The sequence below is a fragment of the Schistocerca serialis genome, chromosome 5 (assembly GCF_023864345.2).
Source record: "Schistocerca serialis cubense isolate TAMUIC-IGC-003099 chromosome 5, iqSchSeri2.2, whole genome shotgun sequence".
NCBI lineage: Eukaryota > Metazoa > Arthropoda > Insecta > Orthoptera > Acrididae > Schistocerca > Schistocerca serialis.
In genome coordinates, this window is record NC_064642.1 from 721,959,563 (window position 1) to 721,978,719 (window position 19,157).

The 19,157-nt window shown below is 39.9% G+C and overlaps 1 protein-coding gene across 2 annotated transcripts in view; it reads left to right on the plus strand.

The window, feature by feature from the left end:
• Positions 1-19,157, plus strand: part of LOC126482363 (histone-lysine N-methyltransferase 2D) — a 182,378-nt gene that overhangs the window by 101,819 nt on the left and 61,402 nt on the right. Inside the window, exons 3-4 of one of the 2 annotated variants that reach the window (XM_050106446.1) lie at positions 9,911-10,095; positions 14,890-15,081. In XM_050106446.1, coding sequence (XP_049962403.1) covers positions 9,911-10,095; positions 14,890-15,081 — 377 coding nt within the window. The remainder of the gene's footprint in view (positions 1-9,910; positions 10,096-14,889; positions 15,082-19,157) is intronic. The other variant, XM_050106447.1, reaches the window with a different exon arrangement.

Here is a 19,157-nt window from a genome sequence, read left to right on the forward strand (position 1 = left end):
CCATTTTTCCTCATAACAAGCTCTGTAGAATTCAAGGTGTTATTTTTCATCAGCACCTAACACTCCAAACTGACAGAGAGCTGCGTACTAATCTGACGCGGCGTGGAGTCCATTTTCTTTGCTGCATCCAGGTTAATAGAGTGGACACATGAGCTTTTATCCTAGCCTTCAGTGGCAACATTTTGCCTGAGAAGGTTAAGGTCATGGTTTATAGGTGTGATGTCAGGTGTTCCTTTCCTCCTCTGATGAAATGTTTTCAAGCACCAAAGGTTCGGACACATGGTCTCCCACTGTTCTAATGAGGCTGTCTGTAGGGCATTTGAGCGGGCCTCCCAGGGCAGCCCTTGTGACCAGAACCCTCAATCTGTCAACTATCTGGTACCCCACCCTCATTGTTCACCGCAATGCTCAGTGTTCAAGAGGGAATAGAAAATTCAAGAGTATAAAACATTTGAACACCTGTCTTACCAAGATACAAGGAAAAAGTTTGAAAGACTTCAGTTGAGTAATATGGTCTCCAATTTTGCGACTTTCGTGTCACAGACCACACCTCATGCAATGACAATGTCTCACATGACACCTCCAGGCTCTGGTTGTATTCCAGAGCCTGCCCTCCAGTTGGTGGAGGGAACATCAGCTCCTTCATCGCCTACACCTATAGCACTGGTGGTTCCCACATCATTGGTGCAGCCAGAGGTGCCTAGTCATCCTCTGGCATCAGTAATGAGGACAAGGACCAGCAGCCGCGTGCTGCAGTCCAAAGAAAAGTATGGCCCTCATTGCTTCTGGAAGATAAAATGGGGAAATCTTTACAGAAATCAGTCTCAGAAAGATAATAAAGATAAACAGAAAGGTTAACTACTTTCTGAGGCTTCAGGCATTCTGTTCCCCAGCCCTGCAGAAGTCGAGCCTATGCACATGGATGATGGATTGCGCAGTCAAGCGGACCACGACCCAGTAGCAAAGTAATCACACCCATATTTTCCATTTACCACTTTCCCAGAGCTGACGCCAACATTCTTTCAATGGAACTGTAATGGCTACTATCGCCATTTGACTGTACTCAGTCGTCTAATGGCTACTTATTCCGTAATTGGTATAGTGCTTCAGGAAACACTGTTTACGACAACACACTTCCCTACTCTGAAAAACTACCACCCCTACGTACCAACCCCATTAATGTCGAGAGAGCGTCCGGTGGGATCTTTACCTTCATACACTATGATATTTTCATTGAACAGGTCCACCTTACCACTGCACTAGAAGCTGTGGTCGTTTACGTGTCAGTTCGGACGACAATATGTAATCTTCGTCTAGCACCAGGCATGCCTTTCCATTATCACAATCTGTTAAGAGATAGTGGCACAGCTCCCGGCCCCCTTCCTCATATTGGGGGACTTAAAATGCACGTAATCCTCTGTAGGGCTGCGACACTGCCGCACAGAGGCTGAGTACTAAGACACATCCTTTCAGAACTGGATATCTGCCTACTCAACACTGCAGTTGCGACTCATTTCAGTGTGACCCACAGAATGTTTTCAGCTATTGATCTCGTAGTTTGCAGCCTGAGTATCTAACCTCTGATTCAGTGGCGTGACCAAGGCGATCTTTGTGACAGTGACCATTTTCCTATTTTTCTCTCCCTCTCCACTCACAGACGTCTACAACATGCTCCACATTGGCTGCGTCGGAAAGCTGACTGGCAGGTTTCTCCTCTGCAGTCTCTTTTGCAGCTAGTCATGTGACGGATGTTGACAGGTTGGTACAGGATACTATTGCTCATGCTGCAGCAGCGACAATACCCCACTCCTCTGGCTCATCCTGATGACTGCTGGTGTCACGGAGGTCTGAAGGTATAGCACAGCTATCAGGGAATGCTCCAACACGCTTGAATGGCACAAGCGCCATCCCTCTCTGGATAATTGAATAGCATTCAAGAGACTCTGGGCGAAAGTGCAGTTTTAATAAAGAAAAGAAGCAGAAGTATTGGGACCAATAGGCCTCAACTATGCGATCCCATACCCCATCGTCCCAGGTACCGATTAGTCTCCATCACATTTGCGGCCATCCACCACCCATTTCGATTCCTGGCATTCTTGTCAACTGTAACATCTGCAGTGTTCTCGTGGTACTTGCCAAATATTTTGTAGCACACTTTGCTGAAGTGTCCTCTTACAATAATTACTATTCTCATTTCCTGGTCCGGAAACACATTATTGAGTGCCACCTGCTATCTTTCCAAGCTTTTAAGCCGGAGGGTATAAACCACAATTCCAAAGCAGCTTTCAGACTTTCCGGTCCACCACAGATCACTCTGTTCATTTGGAATCCACAGTACGCAGTGCTTTTTTGCATCGCCAACATCTGATTGCTGTTGACCTTCAGAAGGCATACGGTACCATCTGGTGGCAACACATCCTCTGTACACTGCATGAGTGCATTTCAGGGGAAGTTTATCGAATTCAATACAGAATTTCCTGTCTTTCTTTTTTTTCGTGTCCGGATAGGTTCAACTTTCACCAATCACTATGTACAGGAAACTGGTGTCCCTCAGGGATCAGTTCCGAACATAACGCTGTTTGCTATTGCCATCAATGGTATTGCGTATTGCCTGTATCACAGTGCACTGCTGAGTGCCAGCTTCAGGGGGCTGTCTGGAGAGTCCATTACTGGGCCCTGAACCAATGCTATCAATTTTCCCTGCAAAACGATGAGTTATGCATTTTTGTCAACTCCGGACTGTGCACCCACACCCAGAGATTTATCTTCGTGACAAGTTACTTGATGTCGTTGACACTTTCCAATTATTAGGTATTTTATTTGACCACAAGCTAACTTCGCTGCTGAATGCCCGCCGGATGGAGGCAACTTGCGTGAAGAAGCTGAATGTTCTCTGTTTTCATAGTCACTCCTTGTGGGGCATGGACTGCACAGTTCTTCTGAGATTTTACAGGGTGCTGATTTTGTCCTGTTTGGACTATGGATGTGTTGCCTGTGTGTGGGCAGCACCGCCCTTTCTCAGCCAACTGGAGCCTGTTCGCCACACTGGCGTGCGTTTGGCATTGAGGGCCTTCTGTACGATCCCTGGTGATAACTTCCTGGTGGAAGTGATAACTTCCTGGTGGAAGCCAGTGTCCCACCGCTGCGGGTTAGACAACAGGAGCTTCTGGCAAGTTATACAGTCACAGTCTGTCAGATTCCTATTCACCCGTGTCACTCAACTCTGTTCCACAACCAGCAGTTCAGACTGTTTGCACGTTTCCCAAAACTGAGAAGACCAGCTGGGATCCGACTCAATATTCTACTGAAGGACCTCCGACAACCTCTGTTAGTCTGTTTCCCTAGAGCTCCCTCTCAACATTCCTGTGGGCTGTACCATGTCCTGTGATACAGATGGACCTCTTTTGTTGCCACAAGATGGATGCTGATCTTACCCTTCTTTGACACCTGTTTCTTTCAATCCTCCACAGTTATTCTAATTTGGTATGCATCTATATAGATGGGTCGAAAGTCAATGACAGGGTCACTTGCAGTTCGCACATGCAAGGGGACACACAAAGCACTCTCTGCCAAGTACTCATGACCCCGTTATTTAGTCCCTTAAATACATAACCATCATTGTTAATCTAGTAATGAGTACGTAGATTCTAAGTTCTTACTCAATGTCTCGTTTGACTTCGTCCTGTTTTCTTCGTATTGACATTTGATATGACTTATCTAGTTATAAAGGGCACAAAAGACAGATGGTTCACACCATGGGTCGTGGTGGAGTTAAGGGAATATGTTAGCCCGTTGTGGACAGGATGAATGTGAGGAAGGAAATGCTGACGTAATCCACGACCAGTGTTGCCAATGCAGCTTGCACCATTTAGCTTCACCATGCAATTATGATACAACTACTGCTAGGTTGGAGCGGTAATGGAAAAGCAAGACAGTCAACACAAAGTGTTCCAAACCGAGCCAATATGTGACGAAGGTTCCCAGCCATCACCTTTTCTTGTGCCTCTTATAACTCATTCTCATCTTTTTGCAGGTATTTCTGATGTACTGTATTCAGCAACTACACTGATTGTCGACCTTTTAAATTCAAACAGTGAGTCTCGAAGAATATGCCCAGTCAGAATCGAGGAAACATCGCCCATTTCTGACTAGTGAACTCTTATTGGGTGGCAACGTGTTAAGTCACCCAATAGCCAGCACAGCAAACACACCATACTAACACACACAAAATGAGCTCGCCTACTGGATGAGTGGAGAGGGGGGTGTGACCCTTCAGCGACGGGAGTGTAGGTAGGGGTGAATGCATTTTGTGAAATGCTGAAAATATACTTTTCGTGTAGATGATGTGCTATGTCAGAGATGTCATATGGGAGCAGAACAAGAGTTTTGCAATAGCTCATTTTAAACCTTTTCGTGTTCAAATCTAATGTAGTACAGTTGCAAGAACTACACACACTACTCATGTATATACTTTGCACAGCAAACACAACACACTGTAAATTGTAAAGATTGGCAGCTGTGATAGAGGGCATGAAGCAAAACTGTAGCACCTGAGCTTTCTTTCAAATTTACACTTTACACAGTGTACAGAAATTCACTGAGCTGACTCCTCGTAAGCTTGTAACATCTATTGGGGAAGTGAACTCATTTATTCATGTGTCTGTTTCTCTCATCAAGCCTAAAGTAACACTTAAACGGCGGTGAGCATATGCTGTGCAGTTCATAAGAAAAGCGTTAACCAGCAACAGCAATGGTGACAAAGTATGTCGTTAAGCATATGTCCACATTTATGCATGTGATTTAACCACTTTGCTGCGGTGTTTTTGGTTTAATTCAACATTTTCATCAATTTTTGCTTTTTTCTTGGTGAGTGCCTAGGTGATATCTCAAAAATGCTTGTTTTGAATGTATATAGTGTACATAAAGTCCGGGGACACTTTCGGTTATTTATTGCACAAGAACTAAACATTGTACAGATGTCATACATATTGCATTTTGAAGAGAAACTCTAAAAGTTTTTTTACGAACATTCGATACGCGAACCATGAGTGAGTGACCCGGCAGACGTCAATATGGTAATTGAATTCTTGCCATACCCATCACAGAATGGCATCGTCGACGGTGGCAGTCACTTCCTGTATTCTCTCCCGGAGCTCTGCTGCATCATGTAGTAGAGGCGGTACATACACCATATCTTTAATGTGTCCCCACAGAAAAAAGTCACACGGAGTGAGCTCTGGTGATCAGGGAGGCCATTTCATGAAACAGCTGTCCCCTCCTGTAGCTTGTCTTTGTCCACGTCATTGAGCTTCTGCACTAGCTCCAAATTGTATGGTTTCATAGACAGCTACTGTCGCAGGACTTTCCACACTGTCATTGGAGCCATTTTGAGTTCACGGGATGCACAACACACCAAATTCTTTGGACTCCTTATGAACGGCTCTCGTACATGCTCCACATTCACTTCACTCACACTGGGACGTCTGCTTCTTTTCGCGCACAAGCAACCCGTAGTAACAAATTTGTTGTTCCAGTGATAAATGGCCTTCCTTGTTGGTGGCTTCTTACCATACTTTTTTCTAAACATCTATTGAACAGCTGTAGCACACTGGTTTTTGTCGAACTCCAACACAGAAAACTCTCTCCGCACCTGAACTCACCATGTTTACCAAACTACACTGTGGTGGCATACATAAAAAAAAACTTTCAGGGTTTCTCTTCAAAGTGACATATGTATATCTGTACAATTTTGGTTCTTGTGAAATAAATAATTGAAACTGTTCCTGCACTTATGTGCACCTTGTATAATTTGAGGTCATAGCATGCCTGAAAATGACTAGTTTACCTTGTACCCAGATACCAGTTTCAATTTTTTGATGAGTTTTTACTTACAGTTATACATCTGTGATTTTTTTAAAGAACTGATAAAACTCATTAATAGAAATTATCATATAAACATTGTATTGTACATTTAATTTGGTTCAGTTAGACAGATTTTATACAAAGTATTGAAGAGGATTGCGATTTTTAATCGTATATGGCAGTTAAATGTGTGTGTGTGTGTGTGTGTGTGCGTGTGTGTGTGTGTGTGTGTGTGTCTTTTTTGGGGGGGGGGGGGGTTAACATTTTCCTCAATTCTGGATTTTCCTCAATTTTGTGTTTTTAAAGCCTGGACCACATAAAAATGTGAAATAGGGGTTTCACTGTAGTTGTATTACAGGCATAATCCCATTTTCCTGAGGAAGAGCTTTCAGTTCTCCAAGCCAATAATGTTTGCATTTGTCCCTCCTAATGTTGTGTATGTGTCTTTTGGTAGTACTGGAATTTAGCCTTCTGAAGATAAGTGCTGGCCAAACATTATCTAATTTTTTGTACTTTTGAAATGGGTAACAAAGAAAAATATGGAGCTGTATCCAGACAAAGATAGTCTGTCTCCACATGATAGCATACATACAAGAGTTGAGAGAAGCACTCTTTCAAATTGCAAAGATTCCTTCATGCAGTTTGTAACGTTTTCTCCCTCTTGCTTAGTAAAAGAGCCCCGGTTCTGAATGCATCTGTAATTTACTTTTGTGAAATATGTGTTTTTGTATGTCTTTATCAGATAGTAAAGTATGTAAAATACATGAAAGCCATTCTGAAGTTCGAGAATGGTCAGGTTCTTCTATTAGGAGGAGTGATACGACCTCATTTTGATGATTTGCACTGGTTATCAGTTAGATAGTTGAAATAATAACGTTATTTCATCTCTGTAGATATGTTTGCGTGCAAGCAATTGAAGTTGATTTTGTCATTCCTTCTGTGGCCATAGTGTTCCATTCATTCAACAAATTCAGATTTGAAAGAAATTCTTTTGTATCGGTATTCAATCTGGGTAGTGAATGGCAACCATTTATCAAGTAGCTTTTTAATGTTTGGAAAATGATTGAACGTGTGCTTGAACATCCTGTATTACTTGTGGTGTTGCACAGGTGGATGTGTCTAGGTCTTAATACCATGTGTGTGTGTGTGTGTGTGTGTGTGTGTGTGTGTGTGTGCGCGCGCGCGCGCTTTTGAGAACGCATGTTCTCTAGCTCGAGAAAGAAACTTTTGTGTGTGCCTGTTGACAACTCAATGCTTCTGCTTTTTGGTAAGAGGTCTCCTTTATTCCTAAAGTATTTATGTTTTATAAGAACTTTCCTACTATAATTCTGGTTCAGTTAACTCTTTAATACAATCTTTCAGACCTTGATAAATATAATTTACTCTGTCAGCACAGCAAAATTCAAAAAATAAACATGACAAAGTTATTTTTTTCTTTCAGTTTTATGACAGTAGCTTTAGATTGATGGTTTTCTACCCTAAATGTTGACATTGTTTGACTCTGTTCATATACAGTTTGATTCATGTGCAATTACATGTTTACTTACACTACTGGCTTGTGGAGAACTTGGTTGCATATTTAATTAAGTACTCGTACCTTACTTTTAACTTGATACTATTTTCGTAAATTCCATTAACATTTTTAGCTGTAAACATTCAATTCAGTAGTAGAGAAACTGATTTTATTATATACCTTTTGTAGGAGCTATGATAGTCAGAAGCTTGTTTAGAACTAATAATGGTTTTCATCTGTAGATCTGAATCGATAGTAATAATATTGCATGGCTTTTACTTATATTAATTTCTAACAGTTTTCAGCAAATATGTGTTGTATGAAAATTAATGAATTGGTATTAACATCTTACGTTTGATAATTTGAAATATGAAATGTAATTACTTTCATTACTCTTTTTCTGTGCAATCATAACTGCTTCACTCTATTGTTTCTTCCATGTTCTAGGACAATTACATTATTATTGCATATGTCAGGATGAATATTTTAAGTGTGTTCTGTGCCAATATTAAATATGAGTACAGTACTTTTTTTGGAGAATCCTTTTTTTGTTAGTACCAATCTGTTTCTTAAATTTGCCTTGCATTGCTTATATTGTGTGTTCTCGTTCTCACTCCCTGAGGAGGTGAACTTTCTTCACTTCTTTAACTGCATCTTTCAATGTTTCGTAAGTTACTGTTCACCCTCTGCTGTTCTGTCACACTTACTTTGCCAAAATATATTGTCAACCTAAATTATGTAACCCACTAAATAGGTTGTCCACTACATTCACAGTTTCTTTGTAGTTGAAGTTTTCATTCACAGCCTCCATTGATTTGTTTGAAAACCGGGTTAAATAGCAGTAACAATAAACTGAAAGCCCGTGTGCATGTGTGTACTTTTCTGACCTGTTATTTACAAGCAAGAAGTGCCGAGAAGGCTGTATTGCGAACCTCAAAAGACACTTCCTTTAGATTTTGGATATTAGTTCTTACACAACTCCAATGATTTTAGCAACTGTGGGTTTATCGCAATGACTCTTGCTGATTTCTTTCTGCTTCAGTCATTCTGTGCTCTGTTAACCCATGGCTACAGTAGTGATTCCTTCCATATAAACCCCCTTATCTTCTGTTAAATTGTCTTCTTTGTCAAAGCAGTTTTCATCATAATCCTACCATTTCATATCTTCTGCAAAAACAGTACACACATAAGGCACCCCCCCCCCCCCCCACACACACACACACACACACACGCATGTGCTTGCTCACACTCATATGTTCTAAATTTTTTGTGAGCCTTTTCTATGGAGTTATATCTGTGGCTTTTTATATATATATATATATATATATATATGTGTGTGTGGTGCTTTCTGTTTCTAATTGTTTCTTTCATTATTATGTCCCATTCTATTCTTTTTAACTCTCTAAAAATTAATGAAGAATGTTACAGAGTAGACTTTTTTGTCCAGGCCAATGAATTAAACAAAGAAATTCCACTGTTTCACAGTTTTAATTAATTTCTTAGAATATTATTGCCTTTTTATTCTCACTTTTTTCTGTATTTTTAAATTTCAGTTTTCTGTTCATCACTAGAAGTCTGTGATTTGAATCGTTGTTCATGCCTGGATAGGCAGTGCAGTACCATAAATATTTGTTTAACTATGATTTAGTTACATTTTCATGTTTGTCGTGGTCTTTTCCATGCATCCCTTCTTCTCTTGTAATCTTAGAAGCATTCGCTGCAGTCAGTTGCAATTTTTCATATCATTCCAGAAATGTTTCTGCTCTGTTGTTTCTTTAGCCCACGCCATATTATTCAGTAATTGTGCAGTTTTTTTCCTCCCCTGCTGCTGTGCTGCTCAAATCACCCAAAACTATTCCATTTTCACCCCCCTAAATGTACATATTTTATCAAGTCCTGAGTGTCATCATCTACTTCCTCTCTACTTTACACCACCACCACCACCACCCATATCAGCTTTTGATATGGAAGTGTAAATCTGTAAAATGGTAGTTGGCTTAATTTCAATTTTGTGAATAATTATTCTTCCATTGAATTGCTCTCTGTGACCCATCTTCCTAATTGTAACAATATTAGTACCTTTCACACCATTTGCTCATACTTTGTTTTGTACTGTGTTGTCATTCTGTTTATTTAACTCAACTGACCACTCTCAAAAAAGTTTTCTGTCATGTTGATCCATAGCCATGCAATATTTTTTGAAAGAATAAACCACCATTTGACTGTGCATTACAGTTTTTGTCTTCTGTACTATCTAGATTTCGGCTTTTATACCATTATCAAGTACAATGTCAAAAGTTGTTAGACTATTATCACATCATACTTGTTAAGGAAGTCCAACAAAGCAGTTAAACAAGACTAACAGATGCCTTAAAGATCAAATGGTGCGAGGGGCACACACACACACACACACACACACACACACACACACACACACACACACAAAGGCACAGAGGCATCAGTTAGCAGTAGCATTAAAAATTACATTTTTATAATGTTTCACAAGAAAAGTATAGGTTTATTGTGTTGTGGCAGGACCTAACAAACATGCGACCAAGCCCTGTTGCTGGTCGACCTGGCTTTGGAACACCATATTCATCTCCTGCACGGAGTGCAACAGCTACAGCACCATCAGCAAATGACACTGAAATTGCTGTTACAAAAATCAGTGCTATGTTTCCAACTGTCAGTGAAACACACATTCGGGCATTGCTTATCAAGTAAGTTATTATTTGTACCTTTTTACTTCACTAGAACACAGATGTATGTGTACTTTCCTGTACTTCATAAGAGTGTGGTATAACCTTCAAACTCAAACATATTCAGTGAAAGGACAATCTGAAACTCTTTAGGTAGTGCAGCAAAACAGTCTCAGTCTTATCAAAAGAGAGGAGGGGCAAAGTGTTGAACTCGCATATAAGTGGGAAGATTTTACAGTGAAATATCAAGTCATCAAATACTCTCAGGAAACAGCATATTCACTGTCAAAGAAAGGCACTCTGTGACACAGCTACTTAAGTGATTAGAAAAGATGAAACCACAAAATTTGGTGGCTTTGGAAGTATTTTATTGAAGAAGTGAAATCTTGTGCCATAAGGTACATTTGCGTCGAGTCAAGTGATTTTCTGAGTATTTCTGAAAACACTCAAATATCCTCATAATATTAAACAATTGTGGAGGGAATGAGACCAAGCCCAATAAGGATGAACAAAAATTACAGCTTCTCTTAAGCATCTGATACTTAGCCAAAATTCTGTTTTCAACAATGTATAGGAATTATGTATTAAAGATGGTGGACATAATGGAGAAGGAGAATCAGGATGTGGCACTTGGACCTCCTACCACCACCACCACCACCACCACCACCACAACAACAACAACAACAACAACAACAACAACGTGTGGTCCAAACAGTATGAAAGATTGCTTCCTGCAGGAATTCAGCACATCTCCTGAAGATGCTGAATAGAAAAATTGTTGAAACGGTGTATGAATACAGACTCTCCTGAGTGTACTAGTGATGAGAATCTTTGTTGAAACATTGTGGCAGAATACCATTTCGAAAGATGAAAAGAATTTTGAGAAAGTTGTTCTTTTATTTGAGAGTACAATGGAAGTAGTGGTGCCTTTGTCCGGTGACGGATGTGTTTGTTGTTCCAATCTTGGGTGATGCATAATGATTTAGGAATAGTTACAGGGATGGTTGGAGAATTAAGAGGCATGTGTGGATAGAGCATAGGAGATTATTTGCAGGATGGATTTGGAGAGTAGTCCCTGTCTGTGAAGGCCTTAGAAAAACCTTCAGCACACTGCCCAAAGAGGTTACTCGTCACTACATTTGAGATGTGCCTTCCACAACTTGCCAGAGACTTTGTGTGGAAGGGGTGACAGCTATTAGAGTTGAAGGTAGTGTTTGGCTGGTAGGCTTGATATGGACAGAGATTTTTTAGGGAGCCAGCAGAGTGGGGGAGCCCAGCATCCAGGAAAATAGTACAGTGGGCTGAGGAGGACAATGAGAAATTGGTAAGAAAAGGTCGTGTTGAGACTTGGGGGGGGGGGGGGGGATGAGTATGAGGATGAGGATGAAGTGTCTAGGCTCTGGGTCCAGATCATGAACATATTGTCATTGTACCTGAACCATATAGTGTTTAGGAACAGCTAGGAAGGCTTCATCTAGATAGCCATAAACATGTTGGCATATGAGATTGTCATATGGGTGCCTATGGTTAGTGATTAGTTTGTATAGTTTTCCCTCAAAGGAGTATAGTTATGGGTAAGGATTTAGTTGGTTGTCCGTCTCCATAGTCAAGTGATCAGTGTTGGTGGCTGCCATGCAGAGAACTCACATTTGATTCCTGGTACTGCCAGGAATGTTTTCCTTGTTGGGAGGATTGGTATGGGAACCACTGAGGCTCGTGATGCCAATTTAGGAGCTGCTTGACCAAGTAGTAGTGGCTCTATGTAGCTTCCCACACAATGGCTGGGAGAGTGGTGTGCTGACCACATGCCCTTCCACACTGCATCCAGGTGATGCCATTGGCTGATTTATGCCACAGCATTCTGCCAGGCTCTACAGGCTCATCTGTGGACAGAACAGTGGGGATTATATGCATATATTATATATGTATTTGGTCAGACGTAATAAGTTAGTGGGTTTGGAGTCCCCAGTTGATGAGAGTTTTGAGGAGTATAGGGAAGTGGCGTCAAGGTGGTAATGAGGTGAGGATGCTAAGAGACAGTGAGGGATATGATTTGTGGCCTTGGTACAGCAAGTTAGGTTTCAGGTAGTGGGTTGGGGGTGTTCGTCAACAGGAGCTGAGATTCCTTCTGTGGAAGCGTAGTAACCAGCCAGAAGATGAGGCTATGTTGAAGGAATGGAGTTAATGGAAGGTAACTAGGGATGGTTGGGTGATTTTGTTGGTAGTTAGCCCAAAAGTAACACATAGTCTGAAAGCTCAGCAATGTTTTTGGTCTCAATTATGTGCCTGTTGACCATTCAATGCGTCAGCTACATGATGAATGATTACCTTTGCGGCTTCCTTTACTAGGAACATATGTTATGCAGACATCACATTTTGTCACTTAAAATTACAGATGGCACAGTAATAAACAATATAGAGGAAACTTCTGGTAGGCTAAAACTGTATGCTGGACCTGATCTCGGACCTGGGGCCTTTGCCCCTTTGCCTTTTGCAGGCAGGTGCTGTAAAAACTGAGCTCTCACAGCTTTACTTCCACCAATACCTCATCTCCTATCTTCCAAACTGGAAACATAGAGGAAACTGTACAAGCTTTCCAAAATTTCTATGTATAAACAAACGCTGGATTTTTTCTCTTTGTATAATTCAAGAGATTAATCAGAAATCCAGATAGATCATAAGCAAGTGCTATTCAGAAGTACTGCAACAATTGACAGTCCAGAATGGAATAACAAAAAAATAATAAAAAGGATAGGTTGCTACTCACCATGTAGAGGAGACATTGAGTTACAGATGGGCAGAATGAAAGGACTGCTACACAGTTTAGCTTTCGGCCAAAAGGCTTTCTTCTGAAGTAGAAAACACATTCACACGAACACTGCCTGGCTGCTGTGGTCACAGCTGTGTATACGCAATGGGCAGAGACAGTGGTCATGTATGTGATGAGTTGTGCTCGTGTGAATGTGTGTGTTTTTTCTAATTCAGAAGAAGCTGAAATGTATAGCAGTCATTTTGTCAGCAACTCAACATCTCTATATTGTGACCAGCAATCTGTCATTCTCATAATATTGTTGTTATTTTGGAGTAATACTAGATAAGATATTTAAAGCTATTGGAAGTGTGAAGGAAGGATGTGACGGTATTTCAATACAAATAATTGAAACTGAAAGAACAGTAATACAAAAGTAATTTTAAAAATTATTTACAGAATGTCTTTCTCTGCAGACAATTCCTCGAAACTGGAACAATGCTGCATTTATTTTATTTTACAAGAAAGGAGAGAAAAAAAACCACTGTTTCTAGCAGCCTCTTCTCCACAATGTATGAGATAGTCACTAAATGTATTCCCAGTCACATAGAAACAAACATGGGTTTAATCAAGCAAAAGAACTAAGCTGCCTTTAGGAGTGGATATAGTACAACAAATCTCTTTATGTTCATGGGTGAAATTATAGAACTAAGTTATTTGCATGAATTACCATCTTGTTTGTGATTCATAGTTTTTGGAAAAAGCATTTCACCAAATACAACCAAATTTGTACTGTCATTTTGCGAGAAACAAGACAATGATTCAATCTGATAATATACTGAAGAAGTGCTCCCAAGTGTTCTTGTGCAGCAAGATATTCAGGAGAGCTTCTGTGAAGATGGAAAAGCAAGAGGGAAGCACTGATGTAATTGACGCTGTTTGATGGGTTGCTCTCTTCAGTTTCATACATAATGTGCATGAAGTAGAATTTCATTAACTAACTGGCAGGAAGTATGAACCCTCACAATCAAGTGTATGTGTAACTGTAAATCCTGTCTAAAACCATGTGTTTTTTAATGTCAGATTGATACACCACTCTTGTCATGTTTATTGATTAATGGAAAAAATACAGAGGGGCATTGCAGCTCGTTTCATAAACATCATGACTAAAGTATAATGAGAACAACTATAAAAGCTATACTCAAAGCAATTTACTTTGTAATGCTACATTGTGGCCTAACCAAACATTTTTCTTTAACACGAGATAAATGTATATAAATAATGTAAATTTAATATTATTGTTGTTCTAATTTTAAATTTTAAAAGGTTCAAAATTTTAGAAAAAAGATATCACTTCTAGGCTATTAATAACACTAAATGTGATTTCTGAAGTTTCACGGTATGACTGAATAAAATAAATTTCCACATGTAATCACATTGCTGCTTCCCTTTTTTCTGAGCATTATTCTTCGGAGTTGAAAGCAGCTAGAGGAGATGTATTTCTGGGGACAGTAAATAGAAAAGAGCAAACTTGTCTAATAATAGTTTTATTTAATAGTTTGTTACTCACAGATCACATCTGCAAACAAGCATCATCGATATTGTTTCTAGTGTAAGTCTAATTTATCTATAACAGTGGTTAACTAATTTTCTACTAGTTTTCACTTTAGACACATTCAGGAAGCCATTAACAAAACAATTGCATGACAAAGGCCTTGGAATTGTCTCAAGGGATTAAATATTTAGCTGTACATTTTTTAAAAGAGAATCTGGTTAAGTAATGGATCATCTCGACATAGTACAGTACACTGCTTATTGAGGAAGAGGTGTTTGCAAGCCAAGAGGCTGTCTCAATGATTATGTTATTATGAAATGTAGATATTTTTATGCATTTAATTTTGTATGTGTTCATAATGTGTGTATGAACTGAACTGCAACCAAAAATTCTTTGTCACAGTGTTGGTGGCCATCATTATGATACTTAAGTGTGTATTTTTTTCAGGTGCTTTAATGCTTCTTTGAGCATAACATTGCAATCCAAAATGAGTATGAAAGCATTTCCACAGGTACCATCATCGTGAGGCAGTAGTAATGAGTGCCCTCCAGGTGGAGAAGTACCCACTGTCAACACCAGGCCCAGGGACAATTGCCTCTCCACCTGTGGCAGGCCGGCTCTTGGGCCTGGGTCTCGGCCCACCATATGATAGTCCCCGGCTGGCGACTCGTCCACCACATTCCTCCCCAAAGATGAAATTGAGGTTCTCCATGGATGTGTTATTTAAAGCCAGTCTCTGATGTCATGCTGAAAGCTAGCATTTTATTTGTTCCAGGAACATTTTACCACCTGCATCCAACCTGTAGATGAGAGTACCCAGTACAGCTGCATGTAGGAGGTATGGCAAGGTTTCTCCCATTTTTTATTTTTTTTTTATTTTTATTTTTTTTAATTTCATGTTTTGCTTGTTAACTTGTGGTGAGTGTAATTACAAATATTTTCACATAACTTCTTCCAAATTGCAACATGCTCAATTTTTTAAAAAAAATTAAATATTTTCCATACCACAGATATATCATTCGTACATTTGTTAAATATATTGCAGTCACAGATGCTTGTGAAAGATTTGATCAAGAATCTAAACATACACATATGTTAAGGAAATTTCAAAATAAAAAAGCAATGATCTGTGATACATATAAATTGCATTGTACATACAGGATGTACTTTATGAGAAAACTTGCCATACTGATTAATGTATGTATATGTAGTATTTTAGCATTTTTGTTAGAATAATTTTAGTGTATATTATTATTTCCCTTGTAGTATTCATATAATATTGATTAAGTAGCACCCACTTTTGATTTATGATATATTTTTATTTGGTTTTTCACTTTATTTGAACAGGGTTTTTTAAGAAGAAATGATCCTGAGTACCTCCTTAGGTTAGTACGTATTGAATGGATGTACATTTGATTTGTAGAGTGTTGTGTAGAGAGAGAATCTGAAGTTACTTGTATAATGATTGTTGGAAATTATTGTATTGAAATATTTTCATTATAGGATGTGAACTGTTTTCTTCATTAGTTTGTGGCGTGATGAAATGTGCATGATGTGCATTACAGATAAGCTATATATTGTGTACCAGTATCTGATAATTTTCTTGGGTACTGGGTAATGTATTGATCATCAAGAGTGAATTACTCTGATTGTTAGTGCTAGTGAAAACTCGTGTCCAACAATAATGTGAATGAACAGAGTGATAGCCATGAACACAAGATAATTTTAGAAAAACTGTGTATAGCTGTGTAATTCTCATAAACATTTCATGAGAAATTGAGCTATTAAGGGGGGGGGGAAAACTAGTTTCAGAAGCAAGTCTGTGAGTATCATGTAATTTATTTTTAAAGAAATGTTCTGTATCTCTTCTTTTATGGTCAGTTCACAACTGTCCATTGTCACTGCACTGCAGTTCTTTGCATACAGACATAAAGTTAAAATTTATTTCCGTATTTTTATCTCCTTTTGCATGTAGTCGTGTGTTGAAAATTTCAGATCTCATGTTCATCTACAGGTTCATACTGAATACCATTTATATTAATGGATTTTGTCAAAACAGGCGGAACATCAATAGGAAGTTGTTTTTATGCTTAATTACAAAATATTTTTGTCTTACAGTAATTTACAACTTCTGTCAATCAGTAATTGTCTCATATAGTTAAAATTGCCAAGAGCTTAGAATTCTTTCAGTATTAACGTACATTTATTTACGAGACATTATTTTAATTGTGTTTTGAATAAGTCCCTGTTAAAGGTTTTCCATTACCTTTTCTTTTGTTCACAGTCTGCAGTAGCTGAACTTATTTCTTTGTTGAAGTTTTACATTTTGCAATACTTAAATATCTTTTGCTATCTCACTCATTATATAGATGCAAAGAGTACACAATGGGAAGTTTATTTTGAAGAGGAAAAAATTCATGTTTCCTGTGACACAGGCTGTGTGTTGGCCTAACAGCTCTTTTTTTAATCATCAGTTCTCTATTCAGACACACATTAGCAACCCAACCAGACAGATCTATTTGACCTTGGAAATCAGATAATTATCCCAGACTGTACCATTTTTATCATGTCATTGTATAGGGTCGAATAAAATCGTCTCGGTTTACAAGCCTTGTCATTTCAAATAAAACACTCGAGCTTTTGATAGCTGTCTCTGCCATGGTAATCAGGAGTTGGACTCACTGACTGCCATGGCTGGCACACTGTTTTACTTACATAGACGCGATAGTAGTGCCTAGAACCTTCCAGGGAGGGCGAGAGTGGTGTGTATGTAGAAGACAAGTTCTGCAGCTCCTAGTGGCTCCATCCTGCCTGATTGATGTCACATGCTTATGAAGTTCCCCTCATATTGTTTGGCTACTGGCAGGGTTCCTGAATGTGACATTCAGTTCTGCAGTGACTTCTGCAACTGACATCCTTTTATTTTGTCCTAAACCTCATCAGTGAGTGTCCATCATCAGCACTCAGGAGACACTTTAGTCCATGTTGTGGCTTAGAGGATGATTTTTTCTGCTTTCCCTATATGCGGTACAAATCTTTGATACATTACCTCTTGGAATGCCAAACACTTTGGCTCCCTTTGTTTCAGAAGCACCCGCCATATGAGCACCAACAATTTTCCCTTGTTTGAATCCACTTTGCTCCAGTATAATGCCCTGACAGCCAAACAGAACACTGTTCTGACACTGACTGACACTTGCAGCATATTGAGGACATGGGACAGTTGCTATTTGTGGTTAAATACTACAGTGCAATGTGGAGGCTTCGCTAACATCTGCCAAGCTCAAGCATGTCATATTTCCGTATTTTTGTTGAACCCTTACATTTTATCTTAATATGAACATCCTATGCCCTAAATGTACAAGGGTTGGAACTTAAATAATGGCAACTATTTATTCACAACCGATACAAAAGAATTACATGTTTGCACCTGTTACTGTCCTCCAGAGTAGTCACAAGCGGTGTGTAGAACCCGTTGACAGTGATGTGGAAAGCATAGTATACCGTTAGCAGAGCCTGTTCTGTTGATGGTGCGAGTGGAGCGGTCTACTGTCCGTCGAATCTCTGGAACAGTTCTGAAGTGAATGCCACCATCACCTGCTTTTCGAAAGAAGCAGTGACACTTTCTACGCAACCCACCCATCATTTTGCAAGACAATGCGTGGCCACATACAGCGCAAGCTGTGACTGCTCTGTTTGGTTGGTGGGATTGGGAAGTCCTGTACCATCTACCATATTCCCTGGACTTAAGTCCTTGTGACTTTGATGACCAATATTTTTAGTGATAGCTTTGCTTTTCTTGTAGCTATATTGTATGTATATTAATTAAAACCGTTAACATTTAGAATTTGTATGTTTTCATTACTTAACGGTGATGTCACTATTGGCTGAGTACATTGCATGTACTATGCTCTGGAAATCTGTTGTCATTGGCTGGCGAGATCATGTGTGACATCAGCTACGAGTGGCTGACAAAAGCCATTGCACAACACAGTTAAAATTTCAGTGCTTCAGAAGCTACCGTGCTGTATGGTGGAATTCATATTTACACTTTCGTAATAAAGAAATATGCAGTGTACATGTCACCATGCATCAAATACGTTTCTGAAGTGCATTGTGTTGTGGGTTGGCAGGAGAGCCAACACCGGGTACTAGAGGAAGCCGAAAGGCACGCGTTTTAGCTCACGCAGGCTGGCGTGAGGTCTGGAACAGGACAAGGAAATTAGACTTTAGAAAAACGGACGTAGCTGGTGGAATACTTAACTTTAATCCATAAATGATGAGCGTCGCTCTTGACTGTACATGATTCAGTATCAATAGTAACTGGTAATGGCGCCTTGCTAGGTCGTAGCAAATGACGTAGCTGAAGGCTATGCTAACTATCGTCTTGGCAAATGAGAGCATATTTTGTCAGTGACCCATCACTAGCAAAGTCGGTTGTACAACTGGGGCGAGTGCTAGGAAGTCCCTCTAGACCTGCCGTGTGGCGGTGCTCGGTCTGCAATCACTGATAGTGGCAACACGCGGGTCCGACGTATACTAACGGACCGCGGCCGATTTAAAGGCTACCACCTAGCAAGTGTGGTGTCTGGCGGTGACACCACATTCCTCCCCCGCAAATCGGCGCACGGTTGTGGCATAAGGCTTCCGCCCGCCGTGGGGAGGACCCCATGTTGACGTATGCGACGAGGTGGGGAGCCTAACAACAGGCGAGGCTGTGCCACCCGCACCCTGCCATTCGGACCGCGGGGAGCTAGGAAACGCCTGAAAACCTGCTCC